Source organism: Mytilus edulis, chromosome 2, assembly GCF_963676685.1.
Source record: "Mytilus edulis chromosome 2, xbMytEdul2.2, whole genome shotgun sequence".
NCBI lineage: Eukaryota > Metazoa > Mollusca > Bivalvia > Mytilida > Mytilidae > Mytilus > Mytilus edulis.
Genome location: NC_092345.1, coordinates 11,486,196 through 11,510,168, shown reverse-complemented (window position 1 = coordinate 11,510,168; position 23,973 = coordinate 11,486,196). Strand labels below are relative to the sequence as shown.

General features: G+C 33.3%; 1 protein-coding gene across 2 annotated transcripts; it reads left to right on the top strand.

Annotated features, from left to right (window-relative positions):
- Positions 1–20,847, top strand: LOC139511448 (prostaglandin E synthase 2-like). Of its 2 annotated transcripts, none has more exons than XM_071298205.1 (7): positions 1–256; positions 8,825–8,873; positions 15,253–15,468; positions 16,311–16,516; positions 17,121–17,333; positions 18,940–19,054; positions 20,103–20,847. In XM_071298205.1, exons 3-7 carry the CDS (start codon positions 15,292–15,294, stop codon positions 20,244–20,246), a joined length of 855 nt encoding a protein of 284 aa, XP_071154306.1. In that variant the 5' UTR covers positions 1–256; positions 8,825–8,873; positions 15,253–15,291; the 3' UTR covers positions 20,247–20,847. The 2 variants fall into 2 exon arrangements, with proteins under 2 accessions (XP_071154306.1, XP_071154305.1); XM_071298204.1 differs by having other exon boundaries at positions 17–258; positions 8,828–8,873.
- Positions 20,848–23,973: the final 3,126 nt, after the last annotated feature.

Here is a 23,973-nt window from a genome sequence, read left to right as displayed (position 1 = left end):
AGCATCAAACATTTTATATAACAAAATGGCTGCGCCCATAAGAAAAACTTTTCACCGAAAATTTCACAGTTTATTTAACGATAAATCGCAATTTTGGCAAACTAATAGAGACAATTTCTCAAAGATACAAAACAGATCATTTCAAACAAGATCAAAATTCTTTCCAATCAGAATATCGTTAAAAGGTGGAATACTTGGCAGTCTGACGGTTGCTGGAGCCGTCACCTTGGGAAACTTGGCGCAGAAAAGTATTAGGGTGTAACGATATCGCCTCGTCTTATTAATACTAGTGTTGGGGTTGCGACTAGCTCATGAACAAAAACACATCTTACGTTAACGACATTTTAATAAGAGAGAGAGTAAAACAAAAAGGCATTTCCGGACATCACTTGTACAATTCCGTAAAACATATCAAACTGAATTACACATACATATAATATATATCTAAATATATAACATCCCCCGGCAGAAAGAAAATTCCCAATGAATTTTTGCATATGTGGAATTCATACAATAATCAAATAAAATACATGCTCAATAATACCAATATATCTGTCTAACTTTCATAATATTCAAAATTCTCTCAACTTTCAATATATAAAAACTAATAAGTAACTGGTATGGATAACTTTGTGGAATAAGCATCTTGTAACAAATTGCAGAGTACTACATGTATAGAAAATATCTTGTTCGTCATAAACGTGACAGTTAATATCATGTGATATAAATTACTATGAAATCACCAGAGACCTTACTCTTATTTTGTAGATAAATGCTAAACGTGATAAAATATGCACACTTTCAAAGAGTCTCACACAAAAATACAATATAAGACCAGATCATAAAACTCTCATGCACTCTGAATTTCTCGTGAACCATACTATTCACAGCAATACTACTCAGGTTATTCGTGATTAACATATAAAAGTCACTGACAGGTATTCATACAATCTCATTTGGTTATCTATGCCTTACTATTCCAATTTCCATGTTTTGGGGGTATTAAACTTATTTCACTAACAATTCGCACTACAGAAAAAACAATGTTCATTTTTTAAAATAAAGTGTAGTTTTCTTTATAAAGTTTTGACAATTCGATTAAGTCTTTAACTAATCCTTGCAACTTTCGAACTTATAAAATTACATACAAATACGATAGTCATAATTCGAAATTCAAAACGGAGGGTGAAAAACAACAAGCAAATCTTCTAGCTACATGTTCTAAAGTCAATGAATTTGCCTTTCAAAAGTAATTCAGGCTAACTGCCCTTAAAGTCTAATAAAAGCTTCGATATAAAACAAAAACATGTTAATCAATCAAACAATATTATTCATGTTATCAATAATCAATACAAAATACGATATTTCAATAATCATATTTTAAGTAGCAAAAATGTAAGTGATGCCGGAATCATATATAATAAACACATCAATGCATAATAATACAAAATATAATAGGGAACATGCAATAAATGTTCATATTAATCTTTCTCTTTTGCCTCTTGGTCTTCATTTACGGATATCCAGTAAACGGATATCTTACTATGAGATAAATCTCACAAGTAAGTTTGCGGTAGAATAAAATACAGACGGCACTAAAAATATCACACAGATCCTTGACGAATTATGAATATCATGAGTCGATGTTCCAAATTTCGATAAATGTTACGTTGTACATAGCTACTTTATTAAATTGTCATGAGATAAATCTCACAGACAAATAGTAACTTGTGAATATATACAGTTGTATTGCGCATGTAGTCATGAGAAAACTCTCACAGACAAATAGTCTACTTGTGAATATACATATATATTTACCGTGAGTTGTATCGCGCATGTACTCATGAGATAAATCTAACGAGTATATAAATGGTGGACGCAAATTAAATAAAGATGATGATATGACAATAAAAATGTTTAAATTTTTGGCGGAGGTCGAGATTTCAATTTGGCCTTTGCTTTCGGTCCAAGCTGATGTTCTTGAAGCCACATAGCGTGTTGGGCTGGTTCACCAACTATATGAGCAAGATACGCTCTTTTTCCATTCATAATTTTGTGCGCTAGAAATCTTTTCACTTTTAACTGACTTGCAGACGTTGATTCGCTAGATACGTCAACCTCACTAAAATGAATGAAATTATTATCTTTGAACCTAGCGGGTAATTTCTTAGTGCGCTTTGGGCGAGACATGGCTGTACTATTTTCAACAATCAAAATATTGTCTGATTTGCTTGTATTATCAGAATCGGAAGTATTTTCAGATAAATTGTCATAATTGGTGTTCTGGTTGTCCTTAACAGGCGTATTATCCTCATCCATAGATGTATAATCTTGGACTTCAACATCGTCTAGTTTCGTATGAACAGGGTCCATAAAATATTTTGACGGATTTGGTTTTCTCACATACGCAGATTTCAGTCTATTGATATGCACTGACTTTGATAGAATTTTGTTCGTGTGTGGGTCCTTCAGGGTGTACATATGAGGGCTATTTACTGCAGAAATCACATATGGACCGGCAAATTTATTCTTAAATTTTTGTCCTGACCCGGTTGGCTCTTTCAACAAATAAACATAGTCGTTTTCATTAAATGAAATATTTGATATTTTGTCCTTATTTACTCGGTCCATCATTTTAACTTTTGAATTGATAGCATTTTTCTCGACTTCAGTACGTATAATGTTTAATTTTTCACATTGCTGTTTCAGATACGTATGGCAATCTTTAGGTACAGACGAAAAGTCGGTGTCCTTAATATGTAGAGACAACGGAAATTGGGGTCTTTTCCCAAACACTATTTCAAAAGGCGAAAATCCAACACTTTGGTTTGGCGTATTGTTCATCGAAAATACTATTCCCGGTAATACGTCCTCCCATGGTTTTCCTTTTACAATAAACGGTGTTAGTCTTTCCGATAAAGTTCTGTGAGGTCTCTCACATGCTCCCAAACAATGATGAGCGAAGCTAGGGGTATATTCCTGAATAATATCCAATAAACGACAAACTTCTCGGAAACATTTACCAATAAATTCCGATCCTTGATCACTAACGATAGTTCGACAAACTCCAAATTGCGTGACTAATCTAAAAAGAGCATTTCCTACTGTTAACGGATCAGTGTTAGGTATCGGCTCTGCAAACATGTATTTACTAAATAAGTCAATTGCAGTAAAAATGTAAGAATTGCCACTTCGAGAGACAGGGACGGGTCCATATTGAAGGTCCATCTCCCAAACTTCAAATGGTGCACACGGCGTAGGAAATGACGTAATGGACGCTTTTGTTTTTAGTGTGGTATTTTTCCTGCTTTGACATTCATGACATGAACGAATATAATCAGTTACTTTTTCACTCAAATTCGGAAAATAGTACTGTTCTTGGATTAAATCAAGAGTATTTTGTATACCACAATGTCCACCTAATGTCGAATCATGATGTAATGCAATTATTGTTTTCAATGAAATTTCCGGGACAACTAGCTGAAAATTATTCATTGTTTTTGCACGCACTGATTTCCTATTTCGTGTATGAAATAATATTCCATTGATCAAGTGAAAATTTGGTATTAATAAAAGAAGTCTGCGCGCTTCTTTCTGCAGCTTTGGCAGTTCGTTTCTTTCAAGATACTTAATTAACGGTCTGCAGTTTGTATCATTACGCTGCAATTCATGTATCGACTCTATGCTAAATCCCTTTTCCCGAAAAATGTCAATCGATTTCAAAATATTTACATTTGGATCACTATCAATACCAGTATCAGAGTCTCGTTTGTTGGTATAATTGTTCGTAATTTCATTTTCACTGGTATAAGCAACCTGCGTTTCATTAACGTCAGTAGTTTGCTCAAATATTTTGTCCGAATCCTGTACATTATCACTTGCAGTGCTTTGATTAAATATTTTGTCTGGCTCTTCATTTTGAGAACTTTCAGTGCTTTGATTGAAAAATGTTGCATCACATTGAGAAGTAGCACTATCAGTACTTTGATCAAATATTTGATCCGATTTTGGTAAATTAGTCGACTGAGTGATTTGTTGATAAACTTTTTCAAACTGGTTCAACTGATCAGAAATCGATATTTGAGTATGCCTTGAGTCACAATCGGTCAGTTTATTCAAAGGTTCTGATTTTTTCACTACGTTATATTTCTTTCGTGGGTAAAGTTGTATCGTTTTTCGCGGTTTACGTTTCTTTGCTACACGTGCAAACTGTTGATCAATGTCTTCAGTGTCGGCATCATATTCATTTTGTGCCTGTAACAATACATTTTTGCGTGGAACACTATTATCGACGGTGTACATCGGAACTGGCGCAGGCAGACAAATATTGTTCAATTGTAAATTTTTACTGTCGCTAGTATCCGAGTCATGTAATAAAGTGGTCAATTGAATGCCTCCTGGAACAATTATTTGACCTGTATTTTCCGGTTCATATGGGAAGTATGGATCTTGCTCGTCTGGACTTTCAAAAGCGTTATTAGTCTCTTGCGTGCATCGTGACAAAGCATCCGGAACTTGCATTTCCCTCGCAGGTTTGTATTGAATTTCAAAATTATATTGCTGCAAAATAGCAATCCATCGCTCATAAATGGCGCCTTTCAGTTGGTTGCTAAATAGCGGTTTCAACGCTTGGTGGTCGCATTCTATAACAAACGGCTGTGTACGTAGGTATGATGAACATTCTAAAACGGCGGTAACCATGCCAAGTAATTCTAGCTTTGTTGGGCCATATGATTTCTGCCATTTACTAAGTGCCTTAGATCCGAATCGTATAACACGAATTTCATCAGTTTCGCTCATTTTCTGATATAGCACGTAACCAATCCCCTTACAACAAGAGTCTACAGCAAGTCTAAATGGAAAATTGAAGTTTGGAAAGGCTAGAATAGGAGAATCTAGCAGGAGTGATTTAACATTCTGAAATGCACGTTGTTGTTCATCGGTCCAGCTAAAACGTTCATATTTCTTTAAAAGTCTCGTCAGAGGTTCCATTTCAGCACTGAAATTTTTGATGTATTTCCGAAACCAATTAAATAAACCAACAAGGCGGCGTAACTCTTTCACATTTTTTGGTATAGGATAATCAACGATGGCCTGAACACGGTCCGGTGGCGGCTCAATTCCTTTATTTGAAATTTTATGACCTAAATATATACAAGAGTTCTGAGCAAAGGTACACTTTTTGGGTCCCAGCTTTAAACCAGCATTCGAAAGTCTTTGAAAAACGTTCCGTAAATCTTCAATATGCTGATCGAATGTTTCGGATGCAATAAGGATATCATCAAGATAGCACAAACATGATTTAAAAGTTAATCCTTTAAGTACTTTATCCATCAACAGTTGAAAAGATGCTGGAGATGAGCTCAGTCCCATAGGTAATCTTAAAAATTTAAAAGTACCAAAACATGTATTAAAGGCTGTGTAACGTTGACTGTCTTTTGAAATCGGTAGCTGAAAAAATCCAGACGATAAGTCTATTGATGTCAGAAAATTCGGTGTTTTTGTAGAAAACGATTCAGTGAGATCTTGTAAATCTGGGATTGAATACGAAAAGTGCTGAGTCATGGAATTTAAATACCTAAAGTCACAACAGAAACGAAATTTTGACAAACTAGTCTCTTTCGATGAAGCATTTGCTTTGCCTTTTTGGTACGTTCTTTTCGACACAAGTACAACCGGACTTGTAATAGGGACATCTTCTGTTTCGTCTACCGGTGCAATTACACCTTGTCTCAAAAGTTCATCTAAATGATGTCTTAGAATATCCTTCTTTTCAGGAGTTAAACGATATGAACGTTGGTGTTTCGGTTTAAAGTCGGGCTTCAAACATATTTGGTGTTGAACAACATTGGTAAAGCCTAAGTCAGGGTTTTCCTCGGTTACAAATAAGTCTTTATTAGAATGTAAAAATTCAATCAATGTCGATTTCTGTACTTCAGTTAAGTATTCGGGAATATTAAAATAAGAAATAAATTTAGAGTCGATCTCAGTATCTTTAATCACCGGTTCAGTCGACAATTGAATATTTTGAACAAAATGAGTGTCATTATTTTCACTCAAAGGCATACATACATGATCCTTAGAAAATGGTTCAAGCTCCGCTAAAATCTGTCCTTTATTCAAATGTACAGTTTCATTAGTAAAATTCAAAATTTTAATCGGGACTTGTTTCTCTCGATTTACTGTCACTACAGCTTTTGATATTATGACTCCTCGGTCTTTAGATATTTTAGAAGTACATATACCTTGCATTCCATATTGCACTTTTCCATTTACGTGTCCCCAGATAAGGACTTCTGAATTCGGAGGTATAGAAGCGGGACTTTGAGTTAAAACCTTGAAATGTTTAGATCTTATGCGACAATCACTAAAGTCAAGAACGATATTCTTGGAATATAAATAATTCGTTCCTAAAATTAAAGGATGCGATGTTTGCACTAAAATATATACATGAATCCAGTGCTTTCCTTGAGGCACAGCAATCTTAACCTTAGCAGTTCCATAAATTTGCACTGTTTGGTTATTCGCTAAAGTAATTTTGTCACTCGTAGCACTGAACTCGGACTTCATGCAATCTGGTATTGAGTTAAAAAGTTGCGAAGACATGACATTTATTGAGCTACCTGTATCAATTAATGCTGAAATTTCCTGATTTGCAATTCGCACAGGCATATACAAAAATTTACAAACAAATGTTGAATCGTTGTCACTTGTACATTCAGTTGATTCTGAATAATTTACAGTTTTATCAGAAATGTTATTAATAACATGGGCAGACTCGTGTACAGAAATTTTATCTAGTCGCCGCCCCGGGGGTCCTGCCCTGTGAACCCCGGGTTCCACCGGTTTCCCGAATAGTTTACACACTGTGGACTCTTATGGCCCGTTTGGCCACAAATATGACAAATAAATGAGGAATCTATATTACCCTGTTCATTCCAATTGCAGGCACGTGCAAAGTGTCCTGGCGCTTGACATTTACGGCACAGTCCACGGTCATATTGATATACTTGACGATCTCGATTTCGTGGACGAGAAAACCGATCGTTTTCTTTTACATCACGAGAATTATCTAGTTGCTGTGAAAAGTTTGTGGCAAGTTTTGACACGGCTTGGGTTAGACTGTTTATTTGTCCTTGTAATTCACTAACTACATCGGTTTTGAAATTGTTTAAATCTTTCACCGCAGCGGGTGTGTTATTGGCAGGTTTAGTAACAGCAGCTACAAGTGGTGCTTCGTCCTTTCGATAACCGTAAGCTTCGCCCATTTTGGCAGCTGCTAGGCAATTTGCGCTATCACTATGGTGACCTGCCCGAACAAAAAAAGCGAGTTGATCAGGCAAACCCTTTATAAATTTAATCAATATTTCGTGATCACTCTTGTGCAAAATTGTTGCTTTTTCAAGTAGTTGAGCATAAAAATCGTCAATTGATTGCCCTTTTGAAAGTTTTAATGTTTCAAATATTTCACCTTCAAGAAGTATAGTTGGACTTCGAAAATCAATATCAATATATTGCTTCTTGTAAACCTGTTCAAAAGTTTGCCATAATTGCTTGTTGTCGGCTGGAAGAGTATTGAACCAAGTAAGAGCTGGGCCACAAAGGTGCAAATGAAAAGCGGCAATTTTTCTAGCATCTTCTTCCGGTAATATATGATGTAACACGGCATAAGACTCAAACTCACTCAAAAACTGAAATGCATTTTCATGTGGGTATCCCCCAAATTTACGGCAATTTGCTAACTTTTCCATTTTGTGAAAAGAATTATGTTTGAAATTTGATATGGGAGGTTGAACTTCGTCGTCAAGTGTTGAAGAAACTACGGTATTTGGCGTACTAGAATTGGTAAAATCTGAGGTTTGAAATTTATCAAATTGTGTCCAGGCAGGGGTAATTGGTGTCTCTACATTTGGCAGACTAAACGAAGTATTTAACTGTAGTGGAGAAGCCGGTGGTTGCAATAAATAGCCAATATCGGGTTCTATGTCGTCTGTTATTTGGTTATATAATAGAAAATCGTCTGTAAATACAGACTCGTTGTCAGATTCCGACATTTACCCAATAAAAATACAATGTTTTATATATATCACACGGAAAAATCAGTAATGAGAAAAATCTCACATACTGTACGCTCAGCTGTAAGTAGACGAGCAGAAATGAGATAAATCTCACATTCTACATAAATGAAAATAAATACAGGCAATGCATACTATAATTAATCTTTATTTTTGCAATCTCATATTATTCCAATTAAGTCCGTCTATACAAGACCATATATATTTGAATATACCCACGGACGTCCATGATGTTTTCTGACACGGGGAAGAATCATCTACTATGTATAAATGACGATTCAATGTATTAAAATAAATGTCTCTATGTTTGTTTGGATATATAGTTTTAAAATAAATATTTGTTCGAATAATTCACTAGTCTAATGCTCTCACAATGTATCCATATTGACGAATCAGCCACGTGTGTCGTCCACGTGTATGGGGTCTACATCTATTATCAACGGGAGTCACATTTTCAAAAATAATTAAAATGTCTTTTAAAAACAGCAAATAATCTCATAAAATTGTTAAAAGTCTCCTATTAATCTTTTTAGGGTCACTCCACCATGTAACGATATCGCCTCGTCTTATTAATACTAGTGTTGGGGTTGCGACTAGCTCATGAACAAAAACACATCTTACGTTAACGACATTTTAATAAGAGAGAGAGTAAAACAAAAAGGCATTTCCGGACATCACTTGTACAATTCCGTAAAACATATCAAACTGAATTACACATACATATAATATATATCTAAATATATAACAAGGGTACATGCAGCTGTTAATGAGAGACTTCAATTGAAGCCTTCAAGAGAAGTATGTAACAATTTCGCATATTTCCTTTTGTTCCATACACATTGACATGTATCCAAACACTAGTGACAAGGGTTACTCTGCTACTGTGTTGGAAACTTAAAAAAAGACTAAGCCTATATATGAATCTGGGTCTGTTCGCCCTAGTACCTGTTCGCACTAGTACTGGGTCTGATCGCCCTAGTACCTGTTTGCCCTGATACCTGTTCGCACTAGTCCGAGATTACTCTGACGTCCAACGGCTGTTTTGCCAGACGAGCTGGAGCCGTGGGACGTCAGAGCTAGTCTCATATCAAAAAGTGGATATTTGCCCATCCAAAATAGATGCCCTGCTTCGTCGCTTCTGGTGCCGACTGACGGTCTTGGAATTATATAAATCAGGCATCAATCTGTTCATTTTTCATTCATCTTTTCATTCATGTAAGTTTCACCTACCTGCCAACCTTTATTTTCTCATAATTAGACAGTTTTCACAGTGACCCATCGATTTCTGCATTTTGCCTTTCATTTTCAAAGATTATCGCGTGACCACAAGAAAACAGTGATGATTTATGCAAATGACTATAATGTAACATCTCGTCCATTTAAGATGCAAGTTATCTAAATGTCCGAGAGCTTCCGATTGTTATTGTGGTCGGCAGTGATCTGGAAGGATTTTTTCTCTATGGGCCCAGGGCCCCTCAAAATTAAATTCAAGGGGCCATTTTAAAAAATAATGGGCCATGTCAAATGAATGGGCCATTTGAATTGACTACAGTGAAAAAAGTAAAAAGTGTATATCTCAGCAAAGAGATGGTGGTACTTACCTTTATGATTTTAAATAATATTCAGTGATCTGGAAGGTTTTTTTCACTATGGGCCCAAGGCCCCTCAAAAATTAATTCAATGGGCCATTTTGAAAAATAATGGGCCATGTTGTCAAATGAGTGGGCCATTTGAATTGACCTCTGTAAAAAAAATAAAAAGTATCATTATTTTTTGCCAAAGAGGTGTTGTTACTTACCTTTATGATTTAAAATAATATCATAGATTCTGTAATTTCAAGGAATATACAATAACTTCTTGCAAAACGGACAATATTAAAGATAACCTTTATTTACAATGTTTAAACTGGTACTGTTCATGTTTATGTTGGGGTTTTTTTAACAATAAATTTGGGTCTTCGTCGATACCATACTTATTTCAGACAATTCGTATTAGAAAACATTTCAGGCACTTCCTCTGCACTTCTTGTATTATTATTATTACTTTATCACGATGACAAGAATAACAGTAGAGAGTACCATTAATTGATAGAACAAAACAATAATTCGCTGAAGTCATGTTTACAAAATGTCAAAACGAGCCAAAGACCAAAAAACGGCAAGGACAGTTAAGCGCCTTTTATGGAGACAAAAACTATATTCATAAAAAGGCTTCGGGGGTTTTCAATCGAAATAATAGCAAGCAAAACTAAATTAAAAGATTATCATTAGAGTTAAATCTCGTCTGTAGTAGCCAAATTTCACAAATTTAAAGTTCTTTATAAAAAATTATATCATGAATGATGGTTAATTACGTTTTTTGGGTTATCAGTTAAACCGCATGGTTCTATTATTACTATAGGAAAACAACCGAGACGTTAAACTTCATGGTTCTATTACCATAGGAAAACAACCGAGACGTCCCAAAAATGTATATAGGTGCTCCTATGATTGGAGGAACATAATACAGTTGTGTACACACACATGGCGGCACGCAAACGATCGGTAATCCATTTGACGATATCTAAACGTTTCGAAACGATGTGAAAAATATCGTGCGCCAGGTGGGCGCTTACATTTGTCACTCTATGCGCCATTTCTGGTCAATATGCGCTATAGGCGCAGGGCACACGACCTTCCCGATCACTGAATATTATAGATATTGTGCCTGTGATTGTTATTTCAATTCAACAAAGAATGTAAAATAATTTCTTCGAAACCAGATAATATTTAAGATATCCTTTATTTACAATGTTTCTACTGCTACTGTTGTCTTGTTCATGTGCATGGGTTTTTTTACATTAAATTTGGGTCTTCGTCGATACCATACTTATTCCCGACGTTCCGTATTAGAGGACGTATTTGGCATTTCCTCTGCACTTCTTGAATTATTATTACTTCATCACGATGACAACAATAACAGTAGAGAGTATCATTAATTGATAAAACAAAACAACAATTCGCTAAAGGCATGTTTACAAAATGTCAAAACAAGCCAAAGACCAAAAAGTGACAAGGCCAGTTAGTCGCCTTTTATGGAGACAAAAACTATATATTCATAAAAAGGTTTTGGGGTTTTTCAACGAAAAAATAGCAAGCTGAACTAAGTTAAAAGATAATAATTAGAGACAAATCTCGTCTGTACTAGCCAAATTTTACAAATTTAAGGTTGTCAAAAATCATATGAATGATGGTTAATTACGTTTTTTGGGTAATCAGTTACACCCATGGTTCTATTTCCATAGGAAAACACCCGAGACGTCCCAAAAATATATAGGTGCTCCTATCATTGGAGGAACATTACACAGTTGTGTACACACACATGGCGGCACGGAACAAGATCGGAAATCCATTTGACAATATCTAAACGTATCGAAACGCAGTGAAAAATATCGTGCGCCAAATGGGCGCTTACATAAGTCACTCCATGCGCCATTTCTGGTCGATATGCGCTATAGGCGCAGGGCGCACGAACTTCCCGATCACTGTGGTCGGAACTAAATGCTCAATACCGATCTCCTGTAAAGAAGGTGAAAAATCGTAGTTGGCTACTAAATGTTAAACATCGATCTCCTACAAAGGAGGTGAAAAAATATAAATATTTGCAAATTTGAGTCTCGAGGCCATGAACTCTCTCGTAACTTGACGTTAATTTGAAAGTGAAAGTCAAAATGCAGAAATCGATGGGTCTCTGTAAAAACTGCTAAAATATGGAAAAATAAAGGTTGGCAGGTAGGTGAAACTTACATAAATGAAGAGATAAATGAAAAATGAACAGATGGATGCCCCATTTATATAATTCCAAGACCCTCACTCGGCACCAGAAGCAACGAAGCAGCGCATCTTTTTGAGTGGGCAAATATCCACTTTTTGATATGGGACGAGCTCTGACTTCCCACAGCCCCAGCTTGTCTGTCAAAACAGCCGTTGGACCTCAGAGTAATCTTGGACTAGTTCGCACAGGATCTTATTGTTGTCTAGTTGGATAATGTTTTATATGTGGCAGGCATTACCTGTGAAAGGGGACGAAGTCTGTATGAATATTTTTTTTAATTGAAACAAGTTAAAAAAAATAGTAACAGAAATACTGTGACATTTCCGATTTTGGTTCTGTTGTTAGTGATTTTAGTTGTGACGTTGTTTAAGTTATGACGTCATATTCAATGTAAACAAAGAAACGCTGTCATCAGGTAACGTTTTTTTCATAACCAGCAATTTTTAACCGGATTTTGTGACAAAAATGTCGGTTATTGATTTGGGGATGTACGGCGGGCGTGCGGTCGGTCGGTCGGGCGGGCGGGCGGGAATCAAATGTTGTCCGTGCATTAACTCATGAACCGTTCAACCAAAGCTTTTAAAATTTTAATATGTTGTTACTGACAACTAAATGAAGGTCAAGTTCAATAATGGCGATTTTGACTTTTACCGTTCAGGAGTTATGGTTCTTGAAAGATTGAAAAATGGAGTTTCCAGTCGTGTCCCTGCATTTACGCATGAACTGTTCTTCCTAAGCTTTCCAAATTTTAATATGTTGTTACTGATGACAAAATGGAGATCAAGTCCAATAATGGCGATTTTGACTTTTACCGTTCAGGAGTTATGGTTCTTGAAAGATTGAAAAATGGAGTTTCCAGTCGTGTCCGTGCATTTATGCATGAACTGTTCTACCTAAGCTTCCCAAATTTTAATATGTTGTTACTGATGACAAAATGGAGGTCAAGTTTAATAATGACGATTTTGACTTTTACCGTTCAGGAGTTATGGTTCTTGAAAGATTGAAAAATGGTGTTTCCAGTCGTGTTCGTGCATTTACGCATGAACTGTTTTACCAAAGCTTCCCAAATTTTAATATGTTGTTACTGATGACAAAATAGAGGTCAAGTTCAATAATGACGATTTTGACTTTTACCGTTCAGGAGTTATGGTTCTTGAAAGATTGAAAAATGGTGTTTCCAGTCGTGTCCGTGCATTTTCTCATGAACCATTCAACCAAAGCTTTTGAAATTTTTATATGTTGTTACTGGTGGCAAATTAGAGGTCAAGTTCAATAATGACGATTTTGACTTTTACCGTTCAGGAGTTATGGTTCTTGAAAGATTGTGAAATGGCGTTTCCATTCACGTTGTTGCATTTACTCATGAACCATTCAATCTAAGCTTTTCAAATTTTAAGATGTTGATACTGATGACAAAATGGAGGTCAAATTTGATATTGACGATTTTCACTTTCACCATTCATCAGTAATGGTTCTTGTGATATTGCCAGGACACAAATAAATATTAATAAATCCGGTTTGCTGTCGTTGTGACAGCCTCTTGTTAGAAATAAGTTAGTATTGAGTTCCTTTCTACATTGTTCTATATAAGTAACTAGACTGATAAATATGTATGTTATTTGAGGTCTCATGCAAACAAGCCCGGAAAAGGAAGTAGATTTCTGCACAGATGCATGGATTTTTTATAAAAGTCTGAAAATAAAAGTTAAGGATTTTGAGTTCATTAGTACATGTTGTACTAGTATATTGAAAAATTCGAAAATTTTTGTGATTTTTTTTTTTTTTTTTTTTTATTGATTTTTCTACCGTAATAGGAGACTTTGTCCCCATATTATACGAACAAAATGAGTTAAAGTTTGTTGAAAAAAAATGACAAATATTTTTTTTTTAACTTTTGATTTTTTTATTTCCAACAATTACAACATATACATGACATACATACAATATAATACATATAAGATAAATACAATGTCATTTTTATAAATAAATCTTAATTGGAAATATTTTACATTTTCTATTGAAAAGATAAAGAAATAAAAAAAATAATAATTAAAAAATTAAAAATAAAGAAATAAAGAAGGAAAAAAAACAAAACAAAAACAAAACACAAAAGGATTATCGAGTTACATCCCTATCTATATTTTAAATATCAAATACGGTAATTTTGTTGAAAATAAATTGAAAATTTACGAGACATATTTCTTTCGTAACAGCCATCAACACCGATCAAGTACATAACATGACAATAATATTTTCTTTAAAAAAAGATTATAATTAAGTTGTCATAAGTAATTGTAACAACAACAAAAAGACATTAGCTGGTATTCAATAACAGTTTTTCAAGAACATTCCATACACTGTCAAATTCAGTTATCTTTTTATTTTTTACAGCTATCATATTTTCTAATTTATCATGTTTATACATATCTTTCAGTTTTATTATAATTGCTTGCAATTAGAGATTCTTTTTAAAGCATCTAAAATTATACACATATTGTTTAATATAAAGAAAAATCATGTTATATTGGTTGTTGGGAAATATCTTGGATAAGTCTCCAAAAAGAAAGTTTAATTTATTCATTGGGAGACTTATTCCACCGGAAAGGAACCAGTTATCAACATCCTGTAGAAAATCCTTTTCATGATTTACAAATCGTTCATCATTGTTTTTATCAATTCCAAGCTGGTAGCATGTTTAGTGATGCATTTGTTCGATAATGTTTGAGGCATAGATTTAAGTCCAAATTTATCTTCTAACAACATGAACAATGGTCTGAAAAAGAATATAATTGTCAAGAAAAAATATTTAAAGCAAGAAAAATGTCTGACTTTAATCTTTATCCTTCAACTTGCCAGGAATGACCCAATAAACATATTGTTGATGAATTCTATGACAGTGTAATCTATGGCAGATGCAGAAATGATGATTTCATAATCTATATATATTGCAATTTTAATTTCATAAATTAAAAACTTACATGTAAATATACTTGACATGTCCTTTAGGATTACTTTTTCTTATTGATATTTAACTTGCTCCCCAACCAGAAGTTAAAAAACAAGTACAAATTCATGTTTTATGTAATCATGGCAATTCTTTTTTGTTTTATATACACATTTAGTTACAAAATGTATTGTTTTATTTTTGTTGTTAACCCTTGTTGATAACATCATATAGATATATATGTGTAGTAATTGAATTACTTTTAATTTAAAAAAGGAAAAATATTCACAAGACCTCAAGACTGTTTCAAACAGATTTATATCAGAAAAATCTTGAAAATTCTCAATCCTGAAAACATATCAATTCAACTGACTTGTCACACATTAGATGTTTATATAAGTACATGTTTCTGTTCTACAGGTTAGAGTCCCAGAAGCAGATTATGGGTTGAAGCTGACAATGTACCAGTTTACAAGCTGTCCATTCTGTTGTAAGCTGAGGTCAGTTCTGGATTACTATGGATTTTCCTATGACATCATTGAAGTTAACTCTGTGAATAAAAAGCAGATAAAATGGTCAGATTATAAGAAAGTACCAATCCTTGTATGTGAGGATGTTGGAAAGAATGGCTTTTTAGTAAGTTCTTGAATTAATTTTATTATATTTTTATTCCTATTTTGGAATAATCAATCAAATTATTAATTTTAGGAATAACAATTCAAAACAACTTTTCCAAGATATTAACCTTAAAGCATGCCAAATGGAAAAAAAAAGTTACTTTATTAATTTTATACACTCAAAGGGCATTTTCTAGATTTGCCTTTATCAGGAATGTTAAAAGCCCTAAAATTGCAAAGCACATGAACATTATGAAGAGCTTCATTTTTTCATACATTTGTACATATAGTAAAAAAAAATAATTCATCCATTTAATGTCAACTTTAAGTTTGCGGAAGGAAGTTTGAACCATGGCCTGGGATGTACATGTACATGTACGTTTATCTTAATAGTTTCTAAAAAGTTTATTTTTAGAAAAGACTATACATTTCTCTGTGTTTGTATTTCATATTTAATGTGTACAGTTCATGCATCAGATGATCTGCACAAAAGTTATATAACCAAGATTTTCTGCCTTGCAACTGGTCTTCATTTGGTCTTAGCTTATATCATACAAAAATATATATCTAAGTTTTTTAAATGCATAAAATAATAAAAAACAAATTTCATTTAATAAATCACATAAATGACGGCTGGGTATAACAAAATTTGTCAATTCAATCTTCAACATATCTTTCAAACGAAATTATATTCATTATGAATAATCAGAGTCTTTCCGTGATGTTGGGTAGTACATGTAATGATACATGTATATGTTGATATGATAGCTACAGCTATCCAATTATACAAATAAATAAAAAGACTTATAAAAGATGGATACCTCTAAATTATATATGCCTTTTTTATTTTTATAATTTCAGCAACTGAATGATTCCACTGTGATAATAAGTATTCTACAATCCTATCTCCTAGACAGATCACAGAGTCTGGAGAAGTTAGCCTCATATTACCCAGCACTGGAAGGACAAGATGAGAAAGGGAAAAAAACTGTTGAGTTTCAAAATAAATATTTTCTCATGTACCAGCAGGCTGAACTTACAGATAACAGAACCAAAGAACAATATGAGTACGACAATTTTACAATTTCTTACTTTATATATATATATATGTGTGTTGGACTATGAAAAACATATATTTATTGTATTTCATGCATATAAATATTATTTGATGACACTGTTAAAAATCGTAGATCGTCTCCACTACAAAACAGTTTAACTGCTTAGGCGAATTCAACATCAAAAATTCATTTTAAATATATCCAGTTTTAAAACTTACTTATTTCAGCCATGTCAGCAGTTTTTTAAATGTAAAGAATTTATTTTCCTTTTGAAATTTAATTAGATAATCTCCATTAGTTGACCTATATATCAAAGTGAGCTTGAAACGAACAATTTAATTGAAATCGTGAAAATTTTATTCAGTATATATATCAATATTGAGTGTATAATATGCATTTGGGTCATTTTGCCAAATAAAATGAAAGATAGCCATAATGTCAATGAATGTTGATTGAAGAATTGGGATTGAGCTATGAAAAATCCTTGCAGCTTCTTGTCATATCTCTTTTCAACTAATTTTTCTTGAAATATTTCTGAATTAAAAATTTGAAAATATTATTATTTTTCACCTGCCAAAAATATAATTTAGGTAAACCATTTTTTTTTTAACAGGGAGGAAAGGAAGTGGAGAAGATGGACAGACTCTGATCTGGTGCACATGCTGTCTCCTAATGTTTACCGTACCCCTAGTGAATCCTTGCAGACATTCAGACATTTTGACAAAGTTGGTGAATGGGAGAAGAACTTCAGTAGTTGGGAGAGAACAGTTGTTATCTATGTTGGAGCATCTGTTATGTGGGTGATGGGGAAAATCATCAAAAGAAAGTAAGAAATATGTTTTACATGCTTTTAGATTCACCTATAGTATTAAGTAGATTTTTCTTTTCCATCAGTTCAATGGGTATAGCCTAGTTTTGTATGTCTAATTAGTAAATATATATGTATATAACTGCTTATCCACTTTAATATTGAATTATAGTTTCTGCTTATAATTATCAGTCTTGCTTGCTGTTGGGTGGAAGTCAAGGCTCTGTGTTGAAAACCATACTTTGACTTATAATGGTTTAAGTATACAATTTTGACTTAGATGGAGAGTTGTCTCATTGACACTCTTACCACATCTTATTATATCTTCTAATTGAAAAAATTAAGTAATGGCTGGTACTCTTTGTTGTAAAAAAATAAATGTAGAATATATGTGATCATTAGATGAAGGGTGCCTTATGAAGTTTTTGGAGGACGTATGCATCTTTGATAGCCAAATTTTTCAGACATATATATTTAATGCATTGCAATTCTAATAGTATATATGTTAAAGTAAATCAGGTGATTTTAGTATCATATATTTTCAAATAACAAATCTTAACATTTTTTTTACTGAATAGAATTTTTAGTCCATCACCAAATTAAAGAACATTAAATAGTTTTACATGAAAATGTATCTCATTTAGTGTATAAGGGTTATAATTCAGTGTTCTCCCCGGGACTTTTAGCATCATGGAAATGTGATGCTATCTGAATTGATTTTTTAATAGATTGTGTTATGGATGTGATGCTTTAATTTTTAGAAACAAAATGATATTTCAAATTTCCCTTTTAACCAGGATGCTATATGAAATATCTGGGGAGAACACTGAAACTTATGTAAATGAAAATGTTCTATATTGTTGAAACAGCAATGCTGTACATGTGATTCATATCATAACATTTGTAATATAGAAATTCCTCTAAAAGACAATTCCAATAACAAAAAGATCATACCCATGTGCCTAGTTGAAGCATTTGTCTATTACATCTTTTCATTTACGAATCCTACTTTGAATTTTTAAAGACAGATTGGTGGGATTTTGCCAAGAAGATTAACTTACTCCCTGGTCCTGTCCAAAATTCCTACTAAACCAAGTTTTTTTTCGATAATATAAAAAAAAAGAAGATGTGGTATGATTGCTAATGTGACAACTCTTCATCAGAGACCAAAATGACACAGAAATTAACAACTATAGGTCACTGTATGGCCTTAATTGGCAAAGTCAGCTATAAAAGGCCCCAAAATCACAATGTAAAACAATTCAAACGAGAAAACTTACAGCCGTAATTATGTAAAAAAAATGTTCATTTCCTTGAGAATGTCCTCAATGATCTTGTGATTGCCTGCTCAGTTTAAGATATGATTGGGTGAAACCAAAGACTTTAGAATTGGTATTTTTGACTCTTTAATAAGTGTCTAGCATTTTATGCATGAGAGCAATTATTGTCATTACAGATTGAGAAATGGATATGACAGGTCTTCAACATCTTGTAAATTTTGGTCTAGTACATGTACAATTTACAAAGTAGTCTCCATATTCATATCACATCAACAATTCTTAAATATGATTTTAAAAGGTATATTAACTTTTTTAACACAGTTTATATTAATCATACATTGTAGATATGGTCTGAAAGATGAAGTACGAGACTCACTGTATGACTCATGTCGTTTATGGACAAAAACTGTAGGGAAGAGGAAGTTTTTAGGAGGAGATAAACCAAACTTGGCTGACCTGGTAAGATTCTTACATGTTTTACTGAGGATTCATTAATATTCGTTGAATAACATTTATGTTAAAAGAATTATGTGCAAATGTCTACTTACATGCTTTGATACAGAATTATATTTAACTGGAATACGAAAAAAAATAATCCTTAAAGTGTGCATTTGCAACAATGTCAATTTACTTTTTAAGCCTTTTGTCAGATAATCACAGAGTATTTGAATAAGATTTTGGAATACATTTACATGAAAGTGAAACCAGGTGGATCAGACTGCCCCTCTTTTTGAAATATTTATTTTATACACATCTAATGCTTATTTGTTTTTACTGAAATAACAAAATTCTTGACCAAAAGATTTCATCTCAATAACTGAAAAAACTCATCTGCATAAATAAAAAAATGAATTAAATTATGATGTCTCTGGCTTCGATTCAAAATAAACCTAGCTTATCCCTTGGTAACCATTTATGTTAATTGTGTTAACTTATTGTACATTCGTAACTTATTTTTGTCTCGCCTTGACAAAGTAGAAAAGCAAGACATAGGTATGCTGTTTCCAGCGTCCTCGGTGCAAACGGTGAGGGCATCAACAATGTATTAGATTGTGATTAGGTCAGTTCAAGGGTAGGTCAATCATATTTGGTATGCAGTTGTATAAGCATTGGCACATCTCATTTCCATGAAGAATATTTAGCCTCGCCCCTCAGTCACCGTCTAATGTTGTTGAAACTTATCTTAGTTTACATGTATTTGTTTGTGATTAGATCAGTTTAAGATGAACTGCTAATGTTAAGTCAATGATATTTGGTATGCAAATTTATTTGGCATTTGCAAGTATTATTTCCATGGAGATTGTTTAGCCATGTAAATCAGTCATGGTTCATTGACTATGAATATTTGCATTACTTGTGTTAGATGTTAAAGTATTGCTATTTTGATTTCAACATTTGCATAATCACAATTACAAAAAGAAGAGACATATATCTCTGTGATAACAGTTTATATATTATCTTTCATTATGTAATAACATTGTCTGAAAATACCTATATTTTTTTCTAGTCTGTATATGGTGTGCTGACATCTATAGAAGGGTGCCAGGCTTTTGAAGATACCCTTAACAACACAAAGATTGGACCCTGGTTCTACAGAATGAAAGATGCTTGTACAAATCATAAAGGAAGCAGTTCTTCTCATCATAGTTAAAATCAGAAGTTGACTCTGAACAGAAGTCTTTCACTATTTAATTATGTCATGAAATCATGTTTTGATGTGTTTCTACCAGTTCTGCTGTATACAGCCTCTTTATTTGACTGAATGCAATACTCAGTATTTTCAAACTGTTTAAACTAGTACTGTAACAGTCATTTTCTTCTCATGATACTCATGATATATATTTTAAGTTTGAATTTTCCTTTTCTCATTTCACAATCTACAAGCCGCAGGCAGAAAATAATATTCCATCAAAATTTTAAAATTGTCATAGTTTTACCATTACATATATTACCATCTCCATATTGTATGTGATACTTGTCCTTTGAAAAATCGGAATAAATTATTAAATTCATTTCCTTCACAAATGGTTAAGTAATTCAAGCATATTGCTTGCATAATATTATACTGAAAAAGTGCTAAATGTGATTGAAAGTTTGCTTTCCTATTTATTTTTGTAAAATAGTTATGATACTTACTTGCAATTAAATATTTGCCTTGTTGTTCTGTCTTGTAATAGAAAAAAACCAAGGACTAATGTTAACAATTAATATGAGTCAGACAAATATTTAATTGAATAAACAATTACTGATTATTGTTTGTTAGTTATTATATATTCCCATGCACAGAGATATCATTGCTAGAAAGAAACCACAACATTTTAGAGAAATGCTTTATAAATAAACTATTTGCTGTGTTCATTTAGATTTCAATCAAAATTCCATTTTTTTCTAATCTGAATAACAGTATTATGTAGATGTAGATGATGGTGATGATGATGGATTGCTGTTTAATGTCCAGTTTCAAATATTACATGCTTATCATGGTCACAGGGTGTAATTGATATCATACAAATATAAACCCTGCTATTTACTAGACCTACACGCCGGTCCAGATTACCAAGATGGTAGGATGACATGTATTCCTGTGGACTAGATAACTTACTTCTTTAATGAATGCCTCATCAAGTTGGTCAAGCACAAAGTAACAATATGAAACAATAATACTTAACAGACATCTAAGGGTTAGGTGACAGTTGTCAATGACAGACAATTCTGCCAACACCAAAAAATTACTTCCTGGAAAGGAAGTACAAAGAGAAACTACAACCACAAATGAGGGTCTTGACTTTAGCCATACTTTTTAGGTGGCAGCAATAAACCTATTTTCCGTCCTCATCTTTGAAAGGACTATCCCAATTAATGGAATTGCAAGAAGTTTATTCATAGTAAAAATCAGTTTAGAAAATATACTTGTTTAGCCCACAAGCATTTTGTGCCTTAAGGGTATGAATATCGTCCATGTCTTTTCGTTTTTATTGTCATAGTGTGTATATATGTCTATTGCTTTGGATGGTTATCAGATCCATCTCCACTAGTGTAATCCATAGTACTGATCATTATAAGATCAATTCCGCCGATATATTGTATCACCTTGGTCATGAATACAGAACATAACACACCAGATAGTGAACATAATTTTCTTGAGTCTATTTAATGTAATCTGTAAAGGCTAGTTCATTTTTCATACTTCTCTAGAAGAAATTGAATGAAATCTGCCTCATATAACTATAGAATCCCATCAGAATATCAAATGTCTTGTATAACACATCCACTAAAATTAACAACTTTCTGTTAGATAATCAGCTCGATGTCAAGTTTTTTTTTTAATTTGGAACTTTTTTTTTTTTTCTATCTGCCTTAACCGTAGAACAAAGAAAAAATGTATGTTTTAAGTGTAGGAAAGTCAAATAGTGTTCTACTATTGCAAACAAAGGACGTTACTTGTAAGTACTGTCGAGTTATTTAGATATCCACATAAAGTAAGGAAGACAAAGTTCTTTATCTTTAGTTATAATTCAAAACGAGCACATCACCACACTATAGCTTTTATTCGTTTAAGCTGCATAACACAAACATCAATCAATTCGAAGAAATGAAACGGAAATTTCGGGTTCTCTAAGAAGCATCATAGCATAAGTTTGAATACTAAGAATATTACCATTACTTAAGTCGCTCACATAGCGATCTTGATTATGCGATTAAAACACATTAATGGTATCGTTTACATGCTTTGTATTCAGGGACATCATTTATATCATTAAGGGGAGGCAATGCTTGAAGGATGTAGAATAAGACCTGTTCTGATCTGAATAAATAATAGTTAACCTGTGGTAAATCTCATACGTTGGTTTAGAAGACAAATAAAACTGAGGAATTACAGCAACTTTAAAAGCAGCGTATCTTGGTATGCATACATCACCTACTGTGCGCATCCGCACTCAGTCGATATGACAGAATCGGTAAAATACCTCTGCTGGTAGACTATCAGTCCCCGTGGGTATCATCAACTCAGTAGTCAGTACATTGGTACTGACATGATTTACAACAAACCTTTAAAATTGTCCGTTAATAAAATTTCAAATGATAAGAAAGTAAGGTTTCAACTCCATCAGGAAAAGTTGACCTCAGATAAATTTGGCTATCTTTTTGTCATATAGCTCTCCTACTGTTTAGGTTATAAATGCTTATCTTAACATATTCTGTTTTAAGCGTTCCTGATGAAGTTAAATCCAGAAAAGCACGTCGGACGCATGAAATATTTAATGTGTTTTTTCTTCTTCACAATTTTTTTAGAAGTACTGTGGATATCGGTAATAAAATTCGAGTGTCATTGGTGAGACTCATGTTGACGAATTTCGCGTTCGCATAACAAATTATAAGCCGCCTGGTATCTTTGATGAGTATTTAGGTATCAAGACAGGAGACTGGCTTCGTCTTTTGATGCTAATAACTTGCAATCTATGGGACACTAATTAAAAATACTATATTGATATCTAACAAAACGTTCTGTAGTTGTAAGTCTATTAAAGGTATAAGATATGTTTACAATAAACTAATCTTGAAAGTCCGAACATATTCAAGATTTGTATTCCCCATTTATAGGCATTCTGTTTTCTGGTCTGTGCGTCCGTTCGTCCGTACATCCGTCTGTCCGTCAGTTCGTCCGTTCGTCTGTTCGGCTTCTGGTTATAGTGTTTGGTCGAGATAGTTTTTAATGAAGTTGAAGTCCAATCAACTTGAATCATAGTACACATGTTCCATAAAATATTATCTTTTTAATTTTAATGCCAAATTAGAGATTTCTCCCCATTTTTACGGTCCACTGAACATAGAAAATGATAGTGCAGATGGGGAATCCGTGTACTGGGGACACATTCTTGTTCGGATGAATAATGATGGACATTGCCATTAATGTCATGAACACCTAAGTCGGACAACTTTTCTATAGAAATGTCATATTTTTAAATGCTAACAGATCCACCAAGTCTATGATGGGTAATATCTGGTAAGATTGATAGCAGTTTGAAACAACATATATTCCATTAATTGTCTGTACAAATGTGATATACCTGGCTTAGGTTTGGGGGACTAAAGACGAAGTATATATATTGTAAATAAAAATAACAGCTTTCAAATTATGATCCTTTTACTTTGGATTCAAACGCCAAAAGAGGCTGATACATGTAATCCCATTGGTAAACGGAGAAATTTATATGATCCAAAACAAGTGTTAAACGCAGTATATCGTTGACTTTCCATTGAAATAGGTAATTGGAAAAATCCAGAGCTCAAATCTATTGATGTAAGAAAAACTGGTTTTCGGTCAGAAAAAGATTCGGTTAAGTCTTGTAAATCTGGAATCGAATACCGGAAGTCTT